Source organism: Stegostoma tigrinum, chromosome 2, assembly GCF_030684315.1.
Source record: "Stegostoma tigrinum isolate sSteTig4 chromosome 2, sSteTig4.hap1, whole genome shotgun sequence".
Classification (NCBI taxonomy): Eukaryota; Metazoa; Chordata; class Chondrichthyes; order Orectolobiformes; family Stegostomatidae; genus Stegostoma; species Stegostoma tigrinum.
This window is the reverse complement of record NC_081355.1, coordinates 120,726,573-120,749,537: the sequence shown is the minus strand read 5'-3', so window position 1 is coordinate 120,749,537 and position 22,965 is coordinate 120,726,573. Positions and strand designations below refer to the sequence as shown.

The window sequence follows — 22,965 nt, the reverse complement described above, 5'->3', positions numbered from 1 at the left end:
TTAAGAAGGCATACAGTGTTTTAGCTTTTATTAATAGAGGGATCGAGTTCTGGAACCAAGAGGTTATGCTGCAGCTGTACAAAACTCTGGTGCAGCTGCACTTGGAGGATTGCGTTCCGTTCTGGTCACCACATTATAAGAAGGATGTGGAAGCTTTGGAAAGGGTGCAGAGGAGATTTACTTGGATGTTGCCTGGTATGGAGGGAAGGCCTTACGAGGAAAGGCTGAGGGACTTGAGGCTGTTTTCATTAGAGAGAAGAAGGTTGAGAGGTGACTTAGAACATAGAACATAGAACATTACAGCACAGTACAGGCCCTTCGGCCCTCGATGTTGTGCCGACCTGTCATACCAATCTGAAGCCCATCTAACCTACACTATTCCATATACGTCTATATGCTTGTCCAATGACGACTTAAATGTACTTAAAGTTGGCGAATCTACTACCATTGCAGGCAAAGCGTTCCATTCCAATTGAGACATATAAAATAATCAGAGGGTTAGATAGTGTGGATAGGGAGAGCCTTTTTCCTAGGATGGTGGTGATGAGCACGAGGGGGCATAGCTTTAAATTGAGGGGTGAAAGATATAGGACATGTGTCAGAGGTGGTTTCTTTACTCAGAGTAGTAAGGGAATGGAATGCTTTGCCTGCAACGGTCGTAGATTTGCCAACTTTAGGTACATTTAGTTCGTCATTGGATAAGCATATGGATGTACATGGAATAGTGTAGGTTAGATGGGCTTGAGATCGGTATGTTAAGTCGGCACAACATCGAGGACCGAAGGGCCTGTACTGTGCTGTAATATTCTATGTTCTATTCAAAATAGGGGGATGATATCAAGCAAGAAACAATAGGCCTCTGCCAACCCATTTGATAAAGTGTTCTGACTCATCTCTGTATTCCTGTCTCCCTCTTTACCCTTAGATACAAGGGAATTAACCTAACTCAAACTTAAAATATGCATTGACCCCTACCTCCCTGCTTTCTGCAGAATACCACCCACAGTTGGGTGGCAGTGTGAAATGTGAGGAGGATGTTATTAGAATACAGGGTGACTTGGGCAATCTAGGTGAGTGGACGGATGCATGGCAGATGCAGTTTAATGTGGATAAATGTGTGGTTATACACTTTGGCAAGAACAGGAAGGCAGATTACTATCTCAATGGAGTCAAGTTAGATAAAGGGGAAGCACAACAAGATCTAGGTGTTCTTGTACATCAGTCAATGAAAGCAAGCATGCAGGTACAGCAGGTAGTGAAGAAAGCTAATAGCATGCTGGCCTTCATGATGAGAGGAATTGAGTATAGGACCAAAGAGGTCCTTCTGCAGCTGTACAGGGCCCTGGTGAGACCGCACCTGGAGTATTGTGTGCAGTTTTGGTCTCCCAATTTGAGGATGTACATTCTTGCTATTGAGGGAGTGCAGCGTAGGTTCACAAGGTCAATTCCCGGAATGGCGGGACTATCATGTGTTGAAAGATTGGACCGACTAGGCTTGTATGCGCTTGAGTTTGGACGGATGAGAAGGGATCTGATTGAGACGTACAAGATTATTAAGGGATTGGACACTGTGGAGGCAGGAAGCATGTTTCCGCTGATGGGTGAGTCCAGGACCAGAGGACACAGTTTAAAAATAAGGGGTAGGCCATTTAGAACAGAGTTGAGGAAAAACTTCTTCACCCAGAGAGTGGTGGATATATGGAATGCTCTGCCGCAGAAGGCAGTGGAGGCCAACTCTCTGGATGCTTTCAAGAAAGAGATAGACAGAGCTCTTAAAGATAGTAGAATCGAGGGTTATGGGGATAAGGCAGGAAGAGGATACTGATTGTGGATGATCAGCCATGATCATAATGAATGGTGGTGCTGGCTCGAAGGGCCGAATGGCCTACTCCAGCACCTATTGTCTATTGTCAATTGTCTATTGAATAGAACTCCACAGACGCGTGACCTCTGAGAGGAAAATTTCTTTTTCTCCCTGTTAAATTGGAGTCTCCTTATTTTTAAACTATGCTCTTGTTCTCGTATCGTGCGGAAGATGAAATAGTACATTAGCATCACCCTGTCAAATCCCCTTCATTGTTTTTATATGCTTCATCAAGATCACCTGTCCTTATTTATACACCTCATTGGGTGCGTCCTTTCCTCATAAGACAGCCCTTCAAGAAATCTATCAAGAAATCTTAACTGCTCACTGCTATATCCTTCCCTACATAAGTAGCTGAAAACTGCACATCTGCTTTAGATGTGGTCTCAGCAACATCTTGTACATCTGTAGCAAGACTTCCCATTTCTTTAAAGCAATGAACTGTGGATGTTGGAAATCTGAAACAAAACCGGAAATTGCCAGAGAAACTCTGATCTGGCAGCATCTGTGGAAAGAAAATAAAGTTCACGTTTAGAGTCCTGTTACCCTCTTTCAGAACTTGTAATCTCAGGATTTTGACCCAGCAACAGCAAAGGAACAGTGATACTTGTCCAAGTCAGGATGGTATTATCTTGGAGGGGATCATGGTTTTGTATATGCTGCCCTTGTTCTACTAGATGGAAGTAGTCATTAGTTTGGAAGGTGCTGTGTAAGCTTATTTGGTGCTGTGCACATTGCTGTTACTAAGCGTTGGTGTTGGAGGGAATGAATGCTTGTAGATGTGGTGCCAGTGAAGCGGACTGCTTTATCCTCAATGATATCAAGCTTCTTGACTGTTGTTGGAGCTGCACCCGTCCAGGGAATTTGGGAATATGCCATCATATTCCTGACTTTTGCCTTGTAGATGTTGGACAGGCTTTGGGGTGATAGGACATGAGTTATTCACCGGAGTATTCTTAGCCTCTGACCTGCTGTTCTAGCCACTGTTTATATCGCAAGCCCAGTTAGGTTTCCCATTGACCAGAAACTTGAAAATCTTAATAGTGGGTGATTCAGTGATGGTAACGTCAAGGGCACTGGTTGGACTATCTCTGATTTGATTTATTGTTGTCACATGTACCTAAGAATAGTGAAAAGTTTTGTTTTGCAAGCAGCACAGGCAGATCATAACAAACAAGGACATACAGATCATAGGGTGCTTAGACAGAGCGAGGCATTCAAAGTCACAACTGCACAGGAGGTGCAAAAGAGCAAGGTCAACATTAGATTTGATGTTAGAGAGGTGCATTCAGCAGTTTAATAACAACAGAGAAGAAGCTGTACTTGAACCTATTGATGTGTGTGTTCAACTGAATCTTCTGCCTGACAGAAGAGGTTGAAAGACAGTATTATGGGTCAGGAGGAGTCTTTGAAGTTGGCAGCCTTTCTGTGGCACCAAGAAGTGTAGGTGGAGCTCCTGGATGAGAGGTTGGCTTATTTGATGGTCTGGATAGTGTACTCAACTTTCTGCAGTTTCCTACAGTCTGGGCAGAGCACTTGCTGTACCAAGCCATTATTCACCCAGATAAAATGCCTTCTATGGTGCATCTATTCAGGTTGGTGAAAGTCCTTATGGACTTGCTGAATTTTCCTGGGAAAGAAGAGGCATTGTTGTGTCTCCTTGACAGTTTCTCATTGGAGATGGTCGTAGCCTGACATTTGTGTAGTGAAGGTGTTATTTGCCATTTGTCAGTTCAAGCCTGATATTGTCCAGATCTTGTTGCATTTGAACATGGACTGCTGCAGTATCTGAGGCATGTGAATGGTGCTGAATATTATGCAGTTATTGATGAACATCCCCATTTCTGACCTTCTGATTGAAGGAAGATCATTAATAAAACAACTGACGACAGTTGGACCTTGGATTATCAGGAGAAACTCCTGCAGAGACGTCTTGATGCTAAGATGACTGACTGACTGACTTCCACCAATCATAACTGTATTCTATCTGCCAGGTATGCCTACAGCCAGTGGAGAGCTTGCATCTAATGCCCATTGATTTGAGTTTTGCTAAGGCTCCTTGATGCTGCACTCAGTTGAATGCAGCCTTGATGTCAAAGGCTGTCACACTCACCTCACTTCTGGAATTAAGGTCTTTTATCCATATTTGAGCCAAAGCTGTAATAAGGTAACTGGCTCTGGGGGATCTCAAATTAGCTATCACTGAGGAGATTGTTGCTGAGCAGATGCTGCTTGATAACGTGAGCGATTTGCACTTTGCATCACTTCACTGATGATCGTGAATATACTATTGGGGGGGGGGAGGGGTAATTGGCTGGGTTGGATTTGTCCTACTTTTTGTGGACAGGATATACCTGGGTATTTTTCATGCATTTGGGAAGATGCCTGTGTTACAATTTACTGTGTGTAAAAACTTTTCAAAACAAGTTAATTAGAAAATATGAAAATGATCTAGTTGATTGGCCTCCAGGTAGGGAAAGGGTACAGAAGAGACAGATGTTTGTGTTAAATTATGGATTTACAATAAAACCCTGAGAATCTCTGAAAGGTCTTTTGCCACTTAATCCAGCAAGTACATATTGGTCTGTGAGAGAAGTGAAGAAGTTCTAGGAATTTTGTCCCGGAATGGTGATATTGAAAGAAGACCATTGATGAAGCAACTGATAGTTGGGCGTCAGACATTACCATGAGGAACTTCCACGGAGATGCCCTGATGCTGATATGACTGACTTCCTCCAACCATAACAGCCAGAGTTTGCACCCAATATCGATTGATTCCAGTTTTGCTAGGACTCCTTGATGCCACACTCAGTTGAATGCAGCCTTGATGTCAAGGGCTGTCACACTCACCTCATCTCTGGAATTGAGGTCTTTTATCCATATTGTGTGTGGCCTGGAGCAGAACTTGCAGGGAGTAATGTTAACATACACCTGTTGACTATGTACTGTTAGGTGATAGAGGATTTGAAAGATGCTGTCAGTGGAGACCTGGAGTTACTGCATTGCATCTTCTAGATGTTGCACAGTGCTGTCACTGCACTTTGGTGAATTGGAGAAGGGGAACTGGAGAGGGTGGCCAATAGGTGATGGAGAGTGCCCAGAGACAGGGAGAGAAATACGAAAAGGGTAGCTAAAAAGAGATTATAGCAGGCCAGGACAGGAGAAAAGCTGAATGTGATCAGAGCTAAATGTTGGAGAGAATGGGTGAGCTGCATTAAACAAAACCATCTAATGTGACAAAAGACATAGTAATAGGTGAGAATGAGTGACTGCTGATAGCAACCCATGTCACAACAGGATTGGGTATGGGGTGGTTAAAAGATGTAGAAGGATAGAATCGGTCTGTAAAGTTATTGAACTCTGTGTTGAGTGCTAGAAACTGCAGGATCCCAAGCAGAAAATGAGGTTTTGTTCTTCATGCTTGTGCTGAGACTTTCTGGAACACTGCAGCAGGCTTGTGATAGAAATGTTGGCATGGGAACAGTGTGTTGAAGTGGCAAGTGGAAGTTATGTCTGTTTCTTTATTGGGTAGATGGAATGTTCTATGTTCCAATCCTATTCTTGTCCCTCACCACAGCCCTTTCTCTAGTACATCAATGTCATAATTGGTACTGCTTCATCCTCCTGTTCTGAACTGGAAAAAATTATCAATTTTCCTAAAAGTTTCCACCTGGCCTCATCTTCATCTGGCCCATCTCAGACTCCTCCCTTTCCTTCGGTGACATGTGTTTCCATTTTTGGGGATGGGCTAACCACCGATTTTCCATTTCAAACCCAGCAACTCCCAGTTACCTTGACTATCCGTTCTCACAGTACTTCCTGTAAGGGCTTCATCCCAATCACTTGAGTCTGTGATGCAACTATTCTGATGACACCACCTTCTGTAGTGCAGGGGCCTCAGTACTGTCTACCCTTTTTTCCTCAACTAAGAATTCCCGACTACTGCGATCGACAGGGCCCTCAGCTGTATTTGACCCATCTCTGGCGCTTCTACCATCACCTTTTCTGTTCTCTCCCACAGCAACAATCTTCATTTTCTGCTTGGGGACCCTTCAACCTTCTGGACTCTGTATTTGGAACACACAATTTTAGGACCTAAATACCTCTTCCATATCTTTCCCTCAAACCACCCCCCCGCCCCCAAAAAAAATCACTAGGCCTTGTCATTGCATGGGCTGCTACTGCAGTCACCCCATTGTCAGCTATCACTGATCCTGATTAGCTACTATTGATTATCCTGGGCTGACCATTACCCATTCCTTTGCCAGCTGTTTTCTCTGTGGGCTCTATCTCCACCTATTTTCCTCCTCCTTGCCATCACTAACCTTTTCCTAGCTACAATTACTTGTCAAGAATAATCACTGGATCGGCAGCGTTAACTGTGTTTTCTCTCCACGCGTGCTGCCGTTCTGCTGAGTTTGGCCAGCAATTTCTGTTTTTGTTTAAAGGAACAGTGATGTAATTTTGTTCAGAAATGTGATTGTCCTGAAACTGAGTCTGTGATGGGAGGAGAGGGTGTGCATTGATGTTTCCTGCAATATTTGGCAGCCCTTGAATATCATTTGTAATTTGTAAAACTGAAAGAACCCCAGCAGAAATTGGAGATATCAAACAAAAGAACTGATCAACTTCAGGAGGAAAGGAGGACAACATGCTCCTATCTTCTTCAACGGAGCTGAGGTAGAGAGGGTTGAGAGCATCAAGTTCCTGAGTGATGATAACTAACAAACTGCCCTGGTCCTCCCACATAGATGTGACGGTCAAGAAGTCTTGACAATGCCTCTTCTTCCTCACGTGGCTTAGGAAGTTCAGCATGTTCATAAGGATCCTCACGAACTTGCACAGTGCCCTACAAAAAGCATTCTACCTGGGTGCATAATGGCCTGGTATGCCATCTGCCCTGCCTAAAACTACAAATTACTGAAAGTTGTGTGCAGAGCCCAAACCATCACGAAAGCCAACCTCCCATCTGTGAATTCCATTTACACTTCTCATTGTCACGGAAAGGTTGCCAAGATCATCAAAGACCCCTCTCACCACAGTAATGTTCTGCTCCAACCTCTCTTGCAGAAGAGCACACACACCTGAATAGCTTCCCTGCTGTTAGTAGACTGCTAAATGGACCTCTCTAACCTCAAATAATGTTGATTTTGCTAATGTCGATCTTCTTTTGTGCACTTCCTATGTAGCTGTAACCTTGCATGCCTCGCTGTGTCTTAGCACCCTATGATCTACATGTCCTTTATTACTATGATCTGCCTGTACTGCTCGCAAAACAAAACTTTTCAGTGGACTTAGGTACATGTGACTACAATAATTAAATCCATATCCAGTATGGAGGAGGTAGTGATTGGGTTTGAGAGTAATGCCATGGGAAGTGGCTAAATCAAAACCACTGGGCAGCAAGTGAGCTGGTCCATTGTTACCAGAATTTCATTCTGGGCACAATAGCTTATCACTTTATTGCAACTTAACTAAGTGTCTATTCAAATCTGTTTCCCTGATCAGGTTCCTTATTTTCTAACTTTTTAGAAATGAGAAAAATGGGAATTTTTTGCTTTTCTCTTTTATATAAAAGTAAGCAAGTTTTCTCGTGCATATTTCAAGAATTCTGTGCTGTCTTTGCCATTTATATTGTCGAGTCCAGATGGCTTTTTTAAAATTGTTCATAGGAAGTTAGCTTTGCTGGCTCGCCAGCATTTATTACTTTCTCCATTGTCCTTGAGAGAATGTTGTCGAGTGGCCTCCTGGAACTGTTACAGCCCATTTGGTACAGGTACAACACAAAGTTGTTGAGGAGGGAATTTTAGGATTTTGACTGAGCACCAATGAAGGAATGGCAATATAGTTCCAAATTAGAATAATGAGCACTTGGAGAGGAATATGCAGGTGGTGGTGTTCCTGGGCATTATTTGCTGTCATCCTTCTCAGTGGTAGCGATGGTGGGCTTGGTAGCTATTGCCTAAGGAACATTGAATTTCTGTAGTACATCTTGTAGCTGGTAGTCATTGCTACTGTTGTGTGCCAGAGGAGGAGGGAGTGAATGTTCAAGGATATGGTGTGAGTCAAGTGGCCTGCTTAGCTGCTTTAGTGTTGTTAGAGCTGCACTCATCCTGTCAAGCGAGGAGTATTCCAACGTACTTCACACTTGAAATCATAGAAAGTACAGAAAGAATACATTCAGCCTGTCATGTCTGTAACAGCTTCCAAAACAACTAACCAGCTAGGTCCTATAAATCTGTTACTTGCTACTTTATATCCAGCTCATTTTTGAAAGCTTCTGTGGAATCGGGCTCCACCTGTGTGTTCCAAATCCTGAGTAGAGAAGTTCTTCCTTGTATTACTCAAATCTCTCGCTGAGTCTTGAAGTTATGAACCTGTAGTCTCTGACATAGTGGAAACAGAATATCCTCCTTTATGTGGTTATAAATCACTCATAACTTTGAACACCTCAGTAAGGTTGCCTCCTTAATCTTCTCTGCTCCAATGCCTTGTAAATGATGGACAGGCTTTTGTGGAGAGAGGGGGGGTCACAAGGCGAGTTACTCTCTGCTGGATTCTACACCTTTTTAATCTTCTCTTGGAGCGGCAGCATGTATATGGCTAGTCCAGTTCAGTTTCTGGTCAATGGTAACTACCCACAGGATGTTGATATCATTGAATGATGATGTAATATCACTAAATGCCAAAGGACATGGTTGGGTACTATTTGTCATTTTACTGAAGAGCAAAATGATTTGTTTCATTTTTTGTCCAGAAAAATGAGGGTCACAACATCAAGAATCAAGCTGTATTACAACTAAATCTGTCCAACCTAGGTTGTCCTATAAATTTTTGAATTAGCTGTTTTTAAAAGCATGTTTAAGTTAGAAACTAAACCAATTAAAGTGTTAAGCTGTATTCAATCTAAAGCTGTTTGAATTCCAACTACCTTTGCATTTAAAACAGTTCATAAAAATAGTATGTCCCCCTACCACTGAATTAGCTTGGAGTCAATCTCACCTCACAATAGGAATGTAGCCTCAGACAAGGCTCACTGCGTCTTGCATTGACCACAGTTAAGCTGGAGATGACATAAATACCTCCTTGCTAGATCATTACATGCAAGTAAACAATGACTAATTGTTGGAAAAAAAGTAAATTGATCCTACACAGGGATCAGAATTTTAACTTTAAGGTGTTGCTAAAACAGGAACCAGTGCAAATTGGCCAGCACAGGTGGCAGATGAACAAACTTTGGTAGAAAGTGGATTTAAATCACTAAAATTCAACATGGAGCAACACATACTTCCATTTTCACTTCTCAAGAATAATGAGATTTGCTTGTCATCTGACTAATAAAATAGAATTTTGAAAATAACACAAATAATGCACTTATATTGCACATTTAACATAGCCCAAAGGGTTTCAAGGGAGTATTATCAAACACATGGTGACACTGAACTATGTGAGAATATTCAGATGGGTGGCCAAAAGCTCATCAAAGTGAAAAGTGCTGAGAAATCATTTGGAGGAATTAGAGGTTTTCACAGAATTGTTAGTGTGTACGCTGGCTGTGAATGAGCATGACAGTGTGGTAACAGGTGTGTGATTTCTATATTTATTAATATTTTGCATTTCAATTTTAAACTAGTGCGTGATGGTTTATATCTGCGAAGGGGTTTAAAGATTACTTGAACTATAACTTTTAAACTCGTATGTGTCTAGGACTAAAAGACTGCAAACTCCCCTGGACTGTTAATGGATTTTTGTTTATATTGTGGGGTTTTATAACAGGAGAGGGAAAACATGAAATCATTAGCTATAATGGGATATAGTATGAGCAAGTTTTCTTTTTAATTTAGTTTAAAATAATTTGGTTTCACAGTGAAGGATACATTACTGCAGGCAAATGTAAGTATAGCCTTTCTCAGAAAAGGCAATTGTTCAGAACAGTTAGGGGAGTAAATTAACCACTAAACAAAGAAAAAGGAACCGTGGATGCTGGAAATCTGAAACAAAAATAGAAATTGCTGAAGAAACTCGGGTTTGACAGCATCTATACAGAGAAAGCAGAGCCAACAGTTTGGGTTCAGTTGTCCTCCTTCAGAACTTCAGATCAGAGACCTGACTGATTTATGAAGGAAATCCAGGGCTCAGGGTCTTGGCAGCTGAAGATCTGTTCACTGAAGGTAAAGTAAGTAACATTGGGGATACTGGAAAAGTGCAAATATCTGGGAGAGTTTTAAGGGTGGAGGTGATTACAGAAGTAAGAAGGAGTGGCGCTGTGGAGCATCGATAAGAATTTTTCTTAATGGAGTGGTAACTTAGTTCAATTAAGTGAACAAATTGTTTCAAAACAACCAGCCTCCATCACTTTTTCTGGCAGCTCATTCCAAACACAGACCACCCTCTGTATGAAAAAGCTGCTCCTCGGGTGCCTTTTAAATCCTTCCTTAAACCTATGCCCTCTAGTTTTGGACTCCCCTACCCCAGGGAAAAGATCTTGATTATTCACCCTATCCACATCCCTCATGACATTATAAATTTCTATAAGATCACCCCTCAGCCTCTTGACACTCCAAGGAAAATAGCCCCAGCCAATTCAGCCATGCCTGTAAGTGATGTCAACCATTCCAGCAAACCAAGGCAAATATATAACAAACGGGACACTTCACTAGAGGCGCACCAACGATGTCACTTAGCAGGGTGACAAAACATCGGCAATCAAACATACTGGCTCGGTGAGCAAGTCTGCAACCTCATACCAAATGCCGCCTTCCCTATCCTGTCTACCTACAATTCCATTTTCAATGAACTGTGAACAAGCACAAAGTCTTTGTTCAGCAACACTCCCCAGGACCTTACCATCAAGTATATAAGACCTGCCCTGATTTGCCTTACCAAAACGAAACAAGGAGTACAGACGAGGTGAATAGAAGGGGTCCAAAATCAAAGGCTAAGGGTTTTAGGTGAGACGGGAAAGATTTAGAAAGGACCTAAGGGACAGCTTTTTCAGAGTGTGAAATGCTGGCAAACGGGACTAGATTAATTTAGGACATCTGGTGAGCATGGATGAGTTGGACCATAGGGTCTGTTTCCATGCTGTACGTCTCTACAACTTTCATCTGGTTCATCGCTTTCACTGATTCCCTGGACCTTGCCAGAGAATAATCTGATCTGGAAAATACTGTAAACTAATGAGTTGCTTTCAACTAATAAATTCTTCACAATTTTGAGAAGTTTAAATTTTAAATTAACATTTAAAAGCATTGTTCTTTTTTATTCCTCCCTTTTTTATCCAAACTTTCTTTCTTTTCCAAATTAATTCTCTCTCTTAATATGATCTAACTTTAATTCACCACCTTCTTTGTTGCCCAGTTCTTTATCAAATACCAGTTCACACAATTTGTCCAAATAATCTCACACAAGAAACCAAAAAATGTCAAATATTTGGCACTCTAGTGTTACCCCAGTAGAGATTATACATTTGGACATGAGGGTACATGATATATCCAGTAAGCTGGAAAATTGAGACATAAGCGCTTCACCCCTTACTACCCCAGATACTAAATAATTGTTTAGCTAAAACACACCGGGATGCAAAGCTCACAGGGTCGCAGATTGGAAAGATCTGCAACATTGAATTTATGGAATTCTCAAAACATAAGAATTGAATAAACCCATGATTTAATTTCATGTCTAACTTTTGCCTTTGTTTTGCATCTATTAAAGTGTTTTTTTTTGGGGGGGGGGTGGTCCAGTTGAGGTGTTTTGAGAATTCCATAAATTCAGTTGGTGTGCCTCTAGTGAAGTGTTGGTGTTCTGTCCCGTTTGTTATTTATATGCCTCAGTTTGCTGGAATGGTTGATATCGCCTACAGGTGTGGCTGAATTGGCTGGGGTTATTTTCCTTGGAGTGTCAAGAGGCTGAGCGGTGACCTTACAGAAATTTATAAAGTCATGAGGGACGTGGATAGGATGAATAATCAAGGTCTTTTCCCTGGGGTAGGGGAGTCCAAAACTAGAGGGCATAGGTTTAAGGAAGGATTTAAAAGGCACCCGAAAAACAGCTTTTTCATAGAGGGTGGTCTGTGTTTGGAATGAGCTGCCAGAGAAAGTGTTGGAGGCTTGTTCAATTACAGCATTTCAAAGGCAAATGGATGGGTACATGACTAGGAAGTGTTTAGAGGGATATGGGCTAATGCTGGCAAATAGGGCTACATTAATTTTGGAACAAAAACAAAGTTGCTGGAAAAGCTCAGCAGGTCTGGCAGCATCTGTGGAGGAGAAAACAGAGTTAACGTTTCTGGTCTGGTGACCCTTCCTCCGAACCAACCCGGACCCGAAAATTTAACTGTTTTCTCCTCCACAGATGCTCTCAGACCTGCTGAGCTTTTCCAGCAACTTTGTTTTTGTTCCTGATTTACAGCATCCGCAATTCTTTTGGTTTCTACATTAATTTAGGCTATCTCGTTGGCATGGACGAGTTGGACCAATGTTTTCATTATTATAAGTCTCTACGGTTGTGAAATATATATCGTATTTTCAATTTGCATGTGGTGTCTAGCAAGTAGGAAGCTCTAACCTTGATTCTGTTTTCATGGGTTTCAGTTTGTAATGAACTACAGTGCACAGAGCAATGAATATGAAGTGAAACAACCAGTAATTTGTTTCAAAAATAATACCTGCCAGAGTTGCCATGACCCATAGTTATACGTAGTACTAAATTAAGATTAAAAGCAAGAATGTTATGTACATAAAGTATTGACCTCTTGTTACCAGCAAATTTGTGTTGCACTGTGGATCCAGAGAACTCCTCGAAACCATAGTCAATGAAATGTTTCTGAAATCATGTATCTGAAAAATATTCTGTGATATAATTGTCATAAATGAAATATGTAATAATCCTAATATTGCCAAATGTATGCATCAGCCCTTAATTATTGACTAGCAAGTAACCAGAGAGCTAGCATGAGTGAATGAAAATGGCCACTGTTTTTTTGTTGGGTGAGACTGTTCTAACTAACATTTTACTACTTTGAAGGCTTCAGAAGAATATGGTCACGGAAATTTAGTGTTTAAAACTAGCATAATTATTGCTAGAGCTTCTGCGTGGAAATAACAAGGTACAACTAAATACGCCATTAGTTCTGTGCAAAATCAAAAATTGCTGGAAAACCTCAGCTGGTCTGGCAGCACCTGTGGAAAGAAACAGAATTAATGCTCTGGATTCAGTAACGCTTCAGAACTGAAGCTGGAAAAATGTTGGTATATGTGCTGAAGCTGGGTTAGGGGAGGGGGCAGGAGTAAGTGGTAGTTGGAGATAGAGCCCAGACAGGGAGAAAAGCAGTTGGACGCATCAAGTAGTGAGTAAAGGTCAGCCTGAGAAAATAAATAGCTGTTAATAGGGACCATTAGTGACTATGGGTTGTATGTGGTAACAGTCCATGTAGTGACAGGGCCTGGTATGTGGGGGTTGGGGCATGAAGATGGGAGGTGGCGTTCAGGCTGTAAATTATTAAACTCAATATTCAGAGGTCCCAAGTGGAAAATAGGGTGGTGTTCTTCCAGCTTGCACTGAGCTTTGCTGCAACACTGTAGCAAGACTGTGACAGATGTTGGTCTGGGAACACGATAGTGTGTTGAATTGTCAGGCACTGGAAACTCAGGATCATTTTTGCAGATGGAACTTAAGTATTCTACAAAGAGTTCGCCCAGTCTGCACGTCCTCTCTCCAGTGTAGAGGAGACCACTTAGTGAGCTGCAAATACAGTAGACTAGATTGAATGAAATGCATGTCAATTGCTGCTTTACCTGGAAGGTGTATCTGGGACCTTGGATAATGAGGATGGAGGAAGTAATCTGGCAGGTTTCCAGTTTTTTAATAGCATGGAAAGGTGCCATGAGGCAATGAGTGGGGTGTTGAGAGTGGAGGAGTAGTGGAGCAGGGTGTCCCAGAGGAGTGATCCATGCGGAAGGCTGATAAGGAGGGGGAAGGGGAATATGTCTGGTGGTGGCAACCTACTCAAGGTGGTGAAAATGGCTGCTAGTGATCCTTTGGATGTGGATGCTGGTGGGATGATAGGTGAGGATGAAGGGACTCTTGTTGTTCTGGGAGAGAAGAGAACTGGTTTTGTGTGGGGAATTTTGGAAAATTAGACAAATGTATGTAATGTTTAAGTCAGGGTAACTTTTAATCTTGCACTTGAGCAAAATAATTAAAGCGCTGTTTGTGAACACATCATCTCGTAAGGTCTGGTAGGAATACCTGAGACCAAATGGAATTAGGGAATAGATAAGAGTTGTATGTTAATTAAGAAATAAGTGGTTAATAAATTTGGGTGCGAGTGCCCAAGGGAACAAGTAATCGGGCTGTTGGACTTTGATTAAAATTAAGTTGAAATAAAACTAGAGAAGTATTTAAACCAGAAAAAAATGTATTTATCTATCTGTACATAAACTAAATGTTTCAAACTATGGAGTTTAACATGTTCACCATAACAAGCATAAAGAATAATGCAGGTAGTAAGTTTACAAGAAAATTGGATATTCTGAAAATTTAATGTTTTTATAAATTCTTACACTTTTAGTACTTTTGTCAGCACTTGTGTATTAATTACAGCAAATGTTGTAATAGTTTATTTCATATTTGCTGAAAATAAATAATGGTAATGATCTCTCTTTATAATTAACATAGGGATTTAATGAATAACATTAATTTACTTCCTAGATGAACCCACGAGTCCCAGTGTTGATCATGAGTCTACCCATATTCCTGCATCTGCAGTAATTTCAGCTGGAGTATCTGAAATACTTGCAATAACTACAGTACCTGGTAGTCCTCCTAAGCCATCGCCTCTTATCCGTCGTCAATTATCACATGACCAAGGTAGGTGTTTGACCACAAACTTGAATGGAGGCATTCTAGCTTATGTTCAATAGATTAGACCATGACTATATTATTTGATATCTTCAGATGCCATTAGAATATCTACTGATTCTCAGCCTAGTGCAAAAACTGAGAGATCAAAGTCATATGATGAAGGATTAGACAACTACAGAGAAGAAAAGTTGTAAGTTGCTGATTTGCATGCAATTGGTTTTTTGCATATTAATTTTTTAATTAGGTATTTGCATTAATTTTAAAAAATGTTCTCTCTCATTAGAAAATCAATGAAGCCAATACCTAGCCTGCAAGGGATAAAGGTTTGTCATTTGTTTATTAAGTAATATATCTATTGTTCTTATTCTCTATCTGTTCCGCATTTGTTAACTACATAGGGAAGCTTCAGTTTGCATTCAGGTCACTGATATGTTTGAAATTCAATAAGCAAATAAAACATGTTTAAAGCAAACTGACCTTTTTAAATGAATGTTTAACTTTATAGTATTCTTTGAGCTTTTTCTCAGTGGCCAGTACATTTCTTGCAATTTACTTTTATAAGCGTGTATGTAAATAATTTAGCCTGGTATCTAATATATTCACAGTAACAAATGCGTTTCAGAAAGTAAAAACAAGGTTCAGTATCACAGTGTCTATATAGGCAGAATACAATGGAACACTGTAGCTGGCAAATGGAATGCCAATCTGTACAGTATTAATTTTGCAGAAACTTGACTGTAGTGTGCTGGTATGTTCCTTGCATGGCTAATTCCAATAATTTATTTTTAAATGAAGTTCAAAGTTCATATTGGAGGAAGTATGACTTGAGCTAAAAATCAATCTGGAATATGATGTGCAGTTATTGCATTATTCTTTAAGTTTGAAACTTATCGGCAATAATGTTTGTGGTATAGTGATTGTTGGACTCTTGCTCTATTTAGCAATCTATTAGAAATGATCCATTTTGGTACAGTGATTTTTGACATTATCTCTAGGCCCCAGGCAGCCTGAAGTTTTCGGATGATGTGGGCCCAAGAAGGGATTCTTCATCAGATAGCTTTGGTGATGCTTCAAAGGAAGGATGGCTGCAGTTTCGTCAGATCCTTACAGAAAAAGGAAAGGTAATGAATTTTAATTGGCACTCTTCAAGCTTGCTCATAAAATCCTTTAATATCAAAACATCGTCCACTGGATAATCATGCTAAGCCATTGTTTGGAACTCTCAACAATAACAAAAAAAGTCCGACTGAATCGCTAAGTAATTTAACTTGTTTCAAAACATAGTGAATTATTGGTTCAACTTGAATGCTGATATTTTCAATTTAATATAAAAATCAGTCAGTTTAGTATGGCCTTAGGACCCGACCATTGATAAATATTGCATGGAAGTTCTCTTTGTCTGCTTCCCTACAACCCCATGCTGCTCACCTATCAGCAATTTGCTTTGCAATGGATGGAGGGAGTATTGAAGTGAGAGCTGATTTCAGAGCGGTGTTGATCTCGCCAGCAAACGTGATGTTCAGAATAAAAACTGAAAGAACAGCGCAGCGGATACTGTAAATCAGAAACAAAAACCGAAGTTGCTGAAAAAGCTCAACAGAAAAGTCAGTTAACATTTCACGTCTGAAGACTGTCAGAAGTTCAGAATATTTGTTGTGCTTTAGGAAGCTGCACATAATGCAATTCCAGCGTTTTTGAAAGTGCTGGTCAGTTTGAATTGATTCATTTAGTTTAGAATGGCTACGATAGGATGATTTCTTAGTGGTTGTGCAATTGTATAAATTTTTAGAGCTATCCTATACTTGGTAAATAATTGAAGACTTGAAAGGGAGGAGAGTAAGGCTGAAATACTTCTCCTTTTCTTTCCAAAGCTCGCTTCTAGACGTGGAGGGCCTGTGAGGGCAACCTTTGCAAGTTAAGCACAATTCAGTGAATGAAGAGAGACCATGTATTTCAATTCAGACTGTTCGAAAAGGATGATGGGGATTGTGGTTCTCAGTAGGTTGCCATATCCGCCTGAGACTGGGGAGCAATTCTCTTGCCTCATTTCAATGAAGACAGTTGTTTGAGATGTTGTCAGTTCACATCAGTTATGGTTACAATTTGCCAACTGCTGCAAAAAAATGTCAGCAGTTAATCTGTGAATTGATCAGAAATAATGGGAACTGCAGATGCTGAGAATCCAACATAACAAAGTGTGGAGCTGGATGAGCACAGCAGGCCAAGCAGCATCTTAGGAGCACAAAAGCTGACGTTTCGGGCCTAGATCCTTCATCAGAAAATGTGATGAAAGGTCTAGACCTGAAACGTCAGCTTTTGTGCTCCTAAGATGCAGCGTGGCCTGCTGTGCTCATCCAGCTCCACACTTTGTAATCTGTGAATTAATGTTCCTTTTATTGCATTTAATGTTGTGCTCAACTGCAAGAGTTTAAGTTAGGGCATTCTGTTGAGTTGGAGATTGGCAGAGCTGGCACATTAGTTGCCTTAATCTTTTGCCTGTTTGCTGCCACACAACAGCGTGGGTGAAACAAATAATATGAAACAAAAGGTTGAGCATTTTTGACGTTGGTGGTTAATTTTCATCACCATGATTGAGAGTACACTGATTGTATTTGTACTGTCTTTTATGGACGTAGCATAGCTAAGAGTGGAATAATGGAATATCTTGGGTAGGTGTACGGCAGGTTCTGCAGCACCAATCTTCAATATTACTCAATGTTTCCTTAGTCTTTTTTTTTTCTTCGCTCCTCTCCTTCTACCACCAGCATAATATTATGTGCAAGCTGCCTACTGGATAGTATATTCCACATTTCAGGGTGGATGTGAAGAGAGGCCACTAAAACATATATTTTCTAACACCACTGTCTTTCACTGCATAAATCTGGCAGGGTGCAATGCCAGAGTGGGTTTTCTGATCCACACCAGGTTGTACTTCAGATAGCTTGTGCCATGGTAATCAACTCTATCATCTTTTGAGATGGAAGGCCAACAGTATAATCTTCTACTCTAGGTATACAAATAGAATAAAGTCAGTTTGTTTTGAACGTGTGGTTTCTTTCGCTTAGACTTTTGTGACAAGGTCACATTACCATATTAACCGTGATTTGTAACAATCTTGTCTGAAATTTTTAGTAAAATTTTTAAGGGCTGACTTCTGGATGGCAGTAGAATATTAACATTGTCTTGAGAAATGCCATGTAAATATTTTTATTATCCTAGAATTGCTAAAGTGTGGAAACAGGCCATTCAGCCCATCAGGTCCACATCACCCTCTGAGCAGTATCCTGCCCATACCCACCCCCCAGTCTGTCCATGTAACCTTGCATTTCTCATAGCTAATCCACCTGGCCCCTCATCCCTCAACACAATGAGCAACTTAGCATGGCCAGTCCACCTAACCTGCCCATCTTTGGACTGTAGAAAGAAATCGAAGCACCAGTAAGAGACCCTCGCAAACACGGGAGAATGTGCAAACTCCACACAGCCACCCAAGGATGTAATTGGACCTGTGCCTCTGGTGCTGTGAGGCAGCTGTGAAAGTTTTCATTCAAAAAAATAATTAGCTATAATTGAAACACTTGGAATTGAAGGCAAGTATTGATTTAATTTGGAAATGACTGAGTTGCAGGAGTCTGAGTATAGGGATAATAGTCAGATACTCAAAACTGTATCATTAATGGTATCTTGAAAGGGTGTGTGTTTGGAGCCTCAACTATTCAATCTGTTTCTTTACAACTTAGAAGGGACAGAGACCCAAATCCAAATTTACGGATGACACAAAAAGCTTTATGGTTAAGACATAGCTCAAATGTAGAAAAATAGAAATATTTCAGTGCAGGAGGAAGCTCTTTAGTCTGGCCTATTGTCCAGGCCTATACATCATTTTATATTCCTTTTCATGATATGATAATTATCAAAGGTCTACTAGCTACTCTGAAATCTGGAGATTGGACTGCAAGTGGACAGAGATAATAAAGTGTGGAGCTGGATGAACACAGCAGGCCAAGCAGCATCTTAGGAGCACAAAAGCTGATGTTTCGGGCCTAGACCCTTTATCAGAATTGGGGGATCGGGAGAGGATTCTGAAATAAATAGGGAGAGAGGGGGAGTCAGACTGAAGATTGATAGAGGAGAGTATGGGTGGGGAGGTAGGGAGGGGATAGGTCAGTCCGGGTAGGATGGACAGGTCAAGGGGGTGGGATGAGTTTAGTAGATAGGAAATGGAGGTGCGGCTTGAGGTGGTGGGGGGTGGGAGTGGGGGGAGATAGGAGAGAGGAAGAACAGGCAGGCGGGGACGAGCTGGGCTGGTTTTGGGATGCCGTGGAATCTCCCCTCCCCCCACTGCATTCTAAAACCAGCCCAGCTCATCCCTGCCTGCCTAACCTGTTCTTCCTCTCTCCTACTCCGCCCCCGCCCCCACCCCCACCCCCACCCCCACCTCAAGCCAAGAGAGAAATTGTATATACTGAGCAAGTTTAATACTTTATTTTATTCTGTGTCTTAGAACTAGCTCTTTCAGAAGTAAAATTATCAAATTATCCTTGATGCAAATGATGGTAGCAGTTTGGGAGACTCCTACAAAATAATTGTTGATATAAATCAATTATTAATTTTTAAACTTGAGCTTGATAGACTTCTTTGTTAACCAAATATTTAAGGGAAAAGAGCCAAAGGCATATGGAGATGAGTTGCTGGTCAGCCATAATCATCATGATTCGCAGAACAACTAGGGGGTATATGGCCTACTCCTCCTCCTCCCTTTGTTCTTGTATTCAATCAAAGTGAAAGTTTGTCAAAACATGCAACTTTTATGCATGATGGTGCCTGCTAAGTTTGTTACATGTGGAATTGTCCAGATGTAGTTTCACACTGGCAATTGGCAATCCTGTGAATAGATATCCCTTTCTAAATTTTGTTAGACAATATACATTTTAGTTTAAAGTTTGACTAATATTTCATTATAATCTAAACACATGCAGTTCCTAAAAAGTTGCAATGTGTGTCTAATGCATGTGAAATAGAAGGAAAATGTATTTGTATTTTAGATTTTATTCACAAATAGTGCGATTGTCCTTTTTCCTACAAATCTTGTGATTGGGTTCCTGTGATTGAGTAGTAATTCTGAAATTTCAGAAGACAAATACAAATGATTAGAACATAGAACAGTACAGCACAGAATAGGCCCTTCAGCCCACGATGTTGTGCCGACCATTGATCCTCATGTATGCACCCTCAAATTTCTGTGACCATATGCATATCCAGCAGTCTCTTAAATGTCCCCAATGACCGTGCTTCCACAACTGCTGGCAACGCATTCCATGCTCTCACAACTCTGTGTAAAGAACCCGCCTCTGACATCCGCTGTATACTTTTCTCCAACCAGCTTAAAACTATGACCCCTCGTGTTAGTCATTTCTGCCCTGGGAAATAGTCTCTGGCTATCAACTCTATCTATGCCTCTCATTATCTTGTATACCTCAATTAGGTTCCCTCTCCTCCTCCTCTTCTCCAATGAGAAAAGTCCGAGCGCAGTCAACCTCTCTTAATAAGATAAGCCCTCCAGTTCAGGCAGCATCCTGGTAAACCTCCTCTGAGCCCTCTCCAAAGCATCCACATCTTTCCTATAATAGGGCGACCAGAACTGGACGCAGTATTCCAAGTGCGGTCTAACCAAAGTTTTATAGAGCTGCAACAAGATCTCACGACTCTTAAACTCAATCCCCCTGCTAATGAAAGCCAAAACACCATATGCTTTCTTAACAACCCTGACCACTTGGGTGACCATTTTAAGGGATCTATGTATCTGCACACCAAGATCCCTCTGTTCCTCTACACTGCCAAGAATCCTATCCTTAATCCTGTACTCAGCTTTCAAATTTGACCTTCCAAAATGCATCACCTCGCATTTATCCAGGTTGAACTCCATCTGCCACCTCTCAGCCCATCTCTGCATCCTGTCAATGTCCCGCTGCAGCCTACAACAGCCCTCTGTACTGTCAACGACACCTCCAACCTTCATGTCGTCTGCAAACTTGCTGACCCATCCTTCAATCCCCTCATCCAAGTCATTAATAAAAATTACAAACAGTAGAGGCCCAAGGACAGAGCCCTGTGGAACACCACTCACCACTGACTTCCAGGCAGAATATTTTCCTTCTACTGCTACTCGCTGTCTTCTGTTGGCCAGCCAATTCTGTACCCAGACAGCTAAGTTCCCCTGTATCCCATTCCTCCTGACCTTCTGAATGAGCCTACCATGGGGAACCTTATCAAATGCCTTGCTGAAGTCCATATACACCACATCCACAGCTTCACCCTAATCAACTTTTCTAGTCACATCCTCAAAGAACTCGATGGTTTGTGAGGCATGACCTGCTCCCCCTCAAAGCCGTGTTGACTGCATTTAATCAAGCCATGCTGTTCCAGATGGCCATAAATCCTATCCCTCAGAATCCTTTCTAACACCTTGCAGACGACAGATGTGAGACTTACTGGTCTGTAATTGCCGGGGATTTCCCTCTTTCCTTTCTTGAAGAGAGGAATTACATTTGCCTCACTCCAGTCCTCAGATATGACTCCAATGGAGAGCGAGGATGCAAAGATCTTCGCAAGTGGCGAAGCAATTGCATTTCTCGTTTCCCAAAGCAGCCGAGGACAAATCTGGTCCGGGCCTGGCGACTTGTCAATCTTGCTGTTTGTTGGAATAAAACTCTGTAATCGGTCAAGACTGACTTGCATAGTGGGAATAGTTAAAGGACAAACTGGGCACAATTGGTTCATTAGTAGGTGGCCACGACATTGAATTTGGAACACGGAGATTAGGATTTTTTTTGGATGGTGCTCTTTTCTGTGCTGCCAGCTGAAGAGTCAGTTAAGAATGTAACTCTACAACCATTACAGTTGATTAGATCTGAGACTTCCATCCTAAACTGAGATACAAGATCTGTTTCGGAGAAATAGTGGCCAATTTGATTGGCTAACAGCACTGTAATCACAGAAATATCCAATACTAGGACTAGAACCAGTCCCAAGATTTTAATCCCCTGAGTTTGTGACCATTTGAGAGTGAGAAAATCTTACAGTAGGAAGAGGTGGTGAGGCTCAGGGATGGAGGAAGGAACATGGAACACTCTGAAATGAGAATGAGGAGAAAGGCCCAAGGAATGCTAGTTTTAGGGGAGACACAATGGCGGTTCGGTATGTGGGAAAACCTATGAGGAAAGGGACCCTTAAGGAATGTCCCTCATGTTCTTCCCATTTAAGACTTGAGTAGGGTAACATTCTGGGCTGCTTTCCTTCCTGCACTGAACTCCTGCCTCCACATTCAGAATTGAAGCTGGGCAGAAAAAGGCCTTGGGGGCCTCATTCAGAGTGGGGTGGAGGGTGGAGGGCACAGTGCAGGCTAGCCTATGTCTTGTCTGTCTTTGTAGAATTATGAACAAACAGAGGGCCAAAACCACCATCACATAGACAAGAAGTTGTAAAATTCTTCCCGTGTAAACTGTTCGTGTATATTTGTGTTGTTTCTGGTTTTCTTTTTGGAAGAAGATTCTTGATGGAATACCACAGGGATCAGTTGTGGGGCCACACTGGAGTTGACTGTACTATTCCCATGTTTGTGAATGAGATAAAAGTCAATGGGAACACATGTGGTGCGGATGATAGAGTCCGCACAGATATACTCTGGTTAAGTGAGTGGGCGGAAACTTGTTAGATGGAATATAATGTACAGATATAAAAGATTAGGTATTTTGATAGGAAGAATGGAAGAGTTAAGAATGTTGATGCATGAATCTCAAAATATTAGCATCCAGATTCAGTTGGTAATTGAAAAGGCAAACTGAACTTTGGCTTTTATTTCAGATGGAATGGAGTATAAAAATTGCTAAAACCGTACAAGGCAGTAGTCAGGCCCGATCTAGAAAGCTGTGAACTGTTCTTTTTCCTTATAAAAGGAAAGATATACTGACATTGGAGACCGTCTAGAGAAGTTTCACTAAGTTGATTCCAGGCATATAGAACATAGAACATTACAGCACAGTACAGGCCCTTCGGCCCTCGATGTTGTGCCAACCTGTCATACCGATCTCAAGCCCATCCAGCCTACACTATTCCATCTACGCATGGAAGGATTTTCTTATGAAGAGGAGGTTTAGCAGGTTGGGCATGTACTCACTTCAGTTGAGAAAAGTGCGAGGAAACCTTACTGAAATATAAAAAAATCTTAGAGGGCTTGA

General features: G+C 41.3%; 1 protein-coding gene across 3 annotated transcripts in view; it reads left to right on the top strand.

The window, feature by feature from the left end:
• LOC125461846 (rho GTPase-activating protein 21-like) overlaps nt 1-22,965 on the top strand; it is a 238,652-nt gene that overhangs the window by 159,596 nt on the left and 56,091 nt on the right. For all 3 annotated transcript variants that reach the window (XM_048551133.2, XM_048551142.2, XM_048551150.2), the window contains 4 exons: nt 14,576-14,734; nt 14,822-14,918; nt 15,012-15,051; nt 15,724-15,849. In XM_048551133.2, coding sequence (XP_048407090.2) covers nt 14,576-14,734; nt 14,822-14,918; nt 15,012-15,051; nt 15,724-15,849 — 422 coding nt within the window. The remainder of the gene's footprint in view (nt 1-14,575; nt 14,735-14,821; nt 14,919-15,011; nt 15,052-15,723; nt 15,850-22,965) is intronic.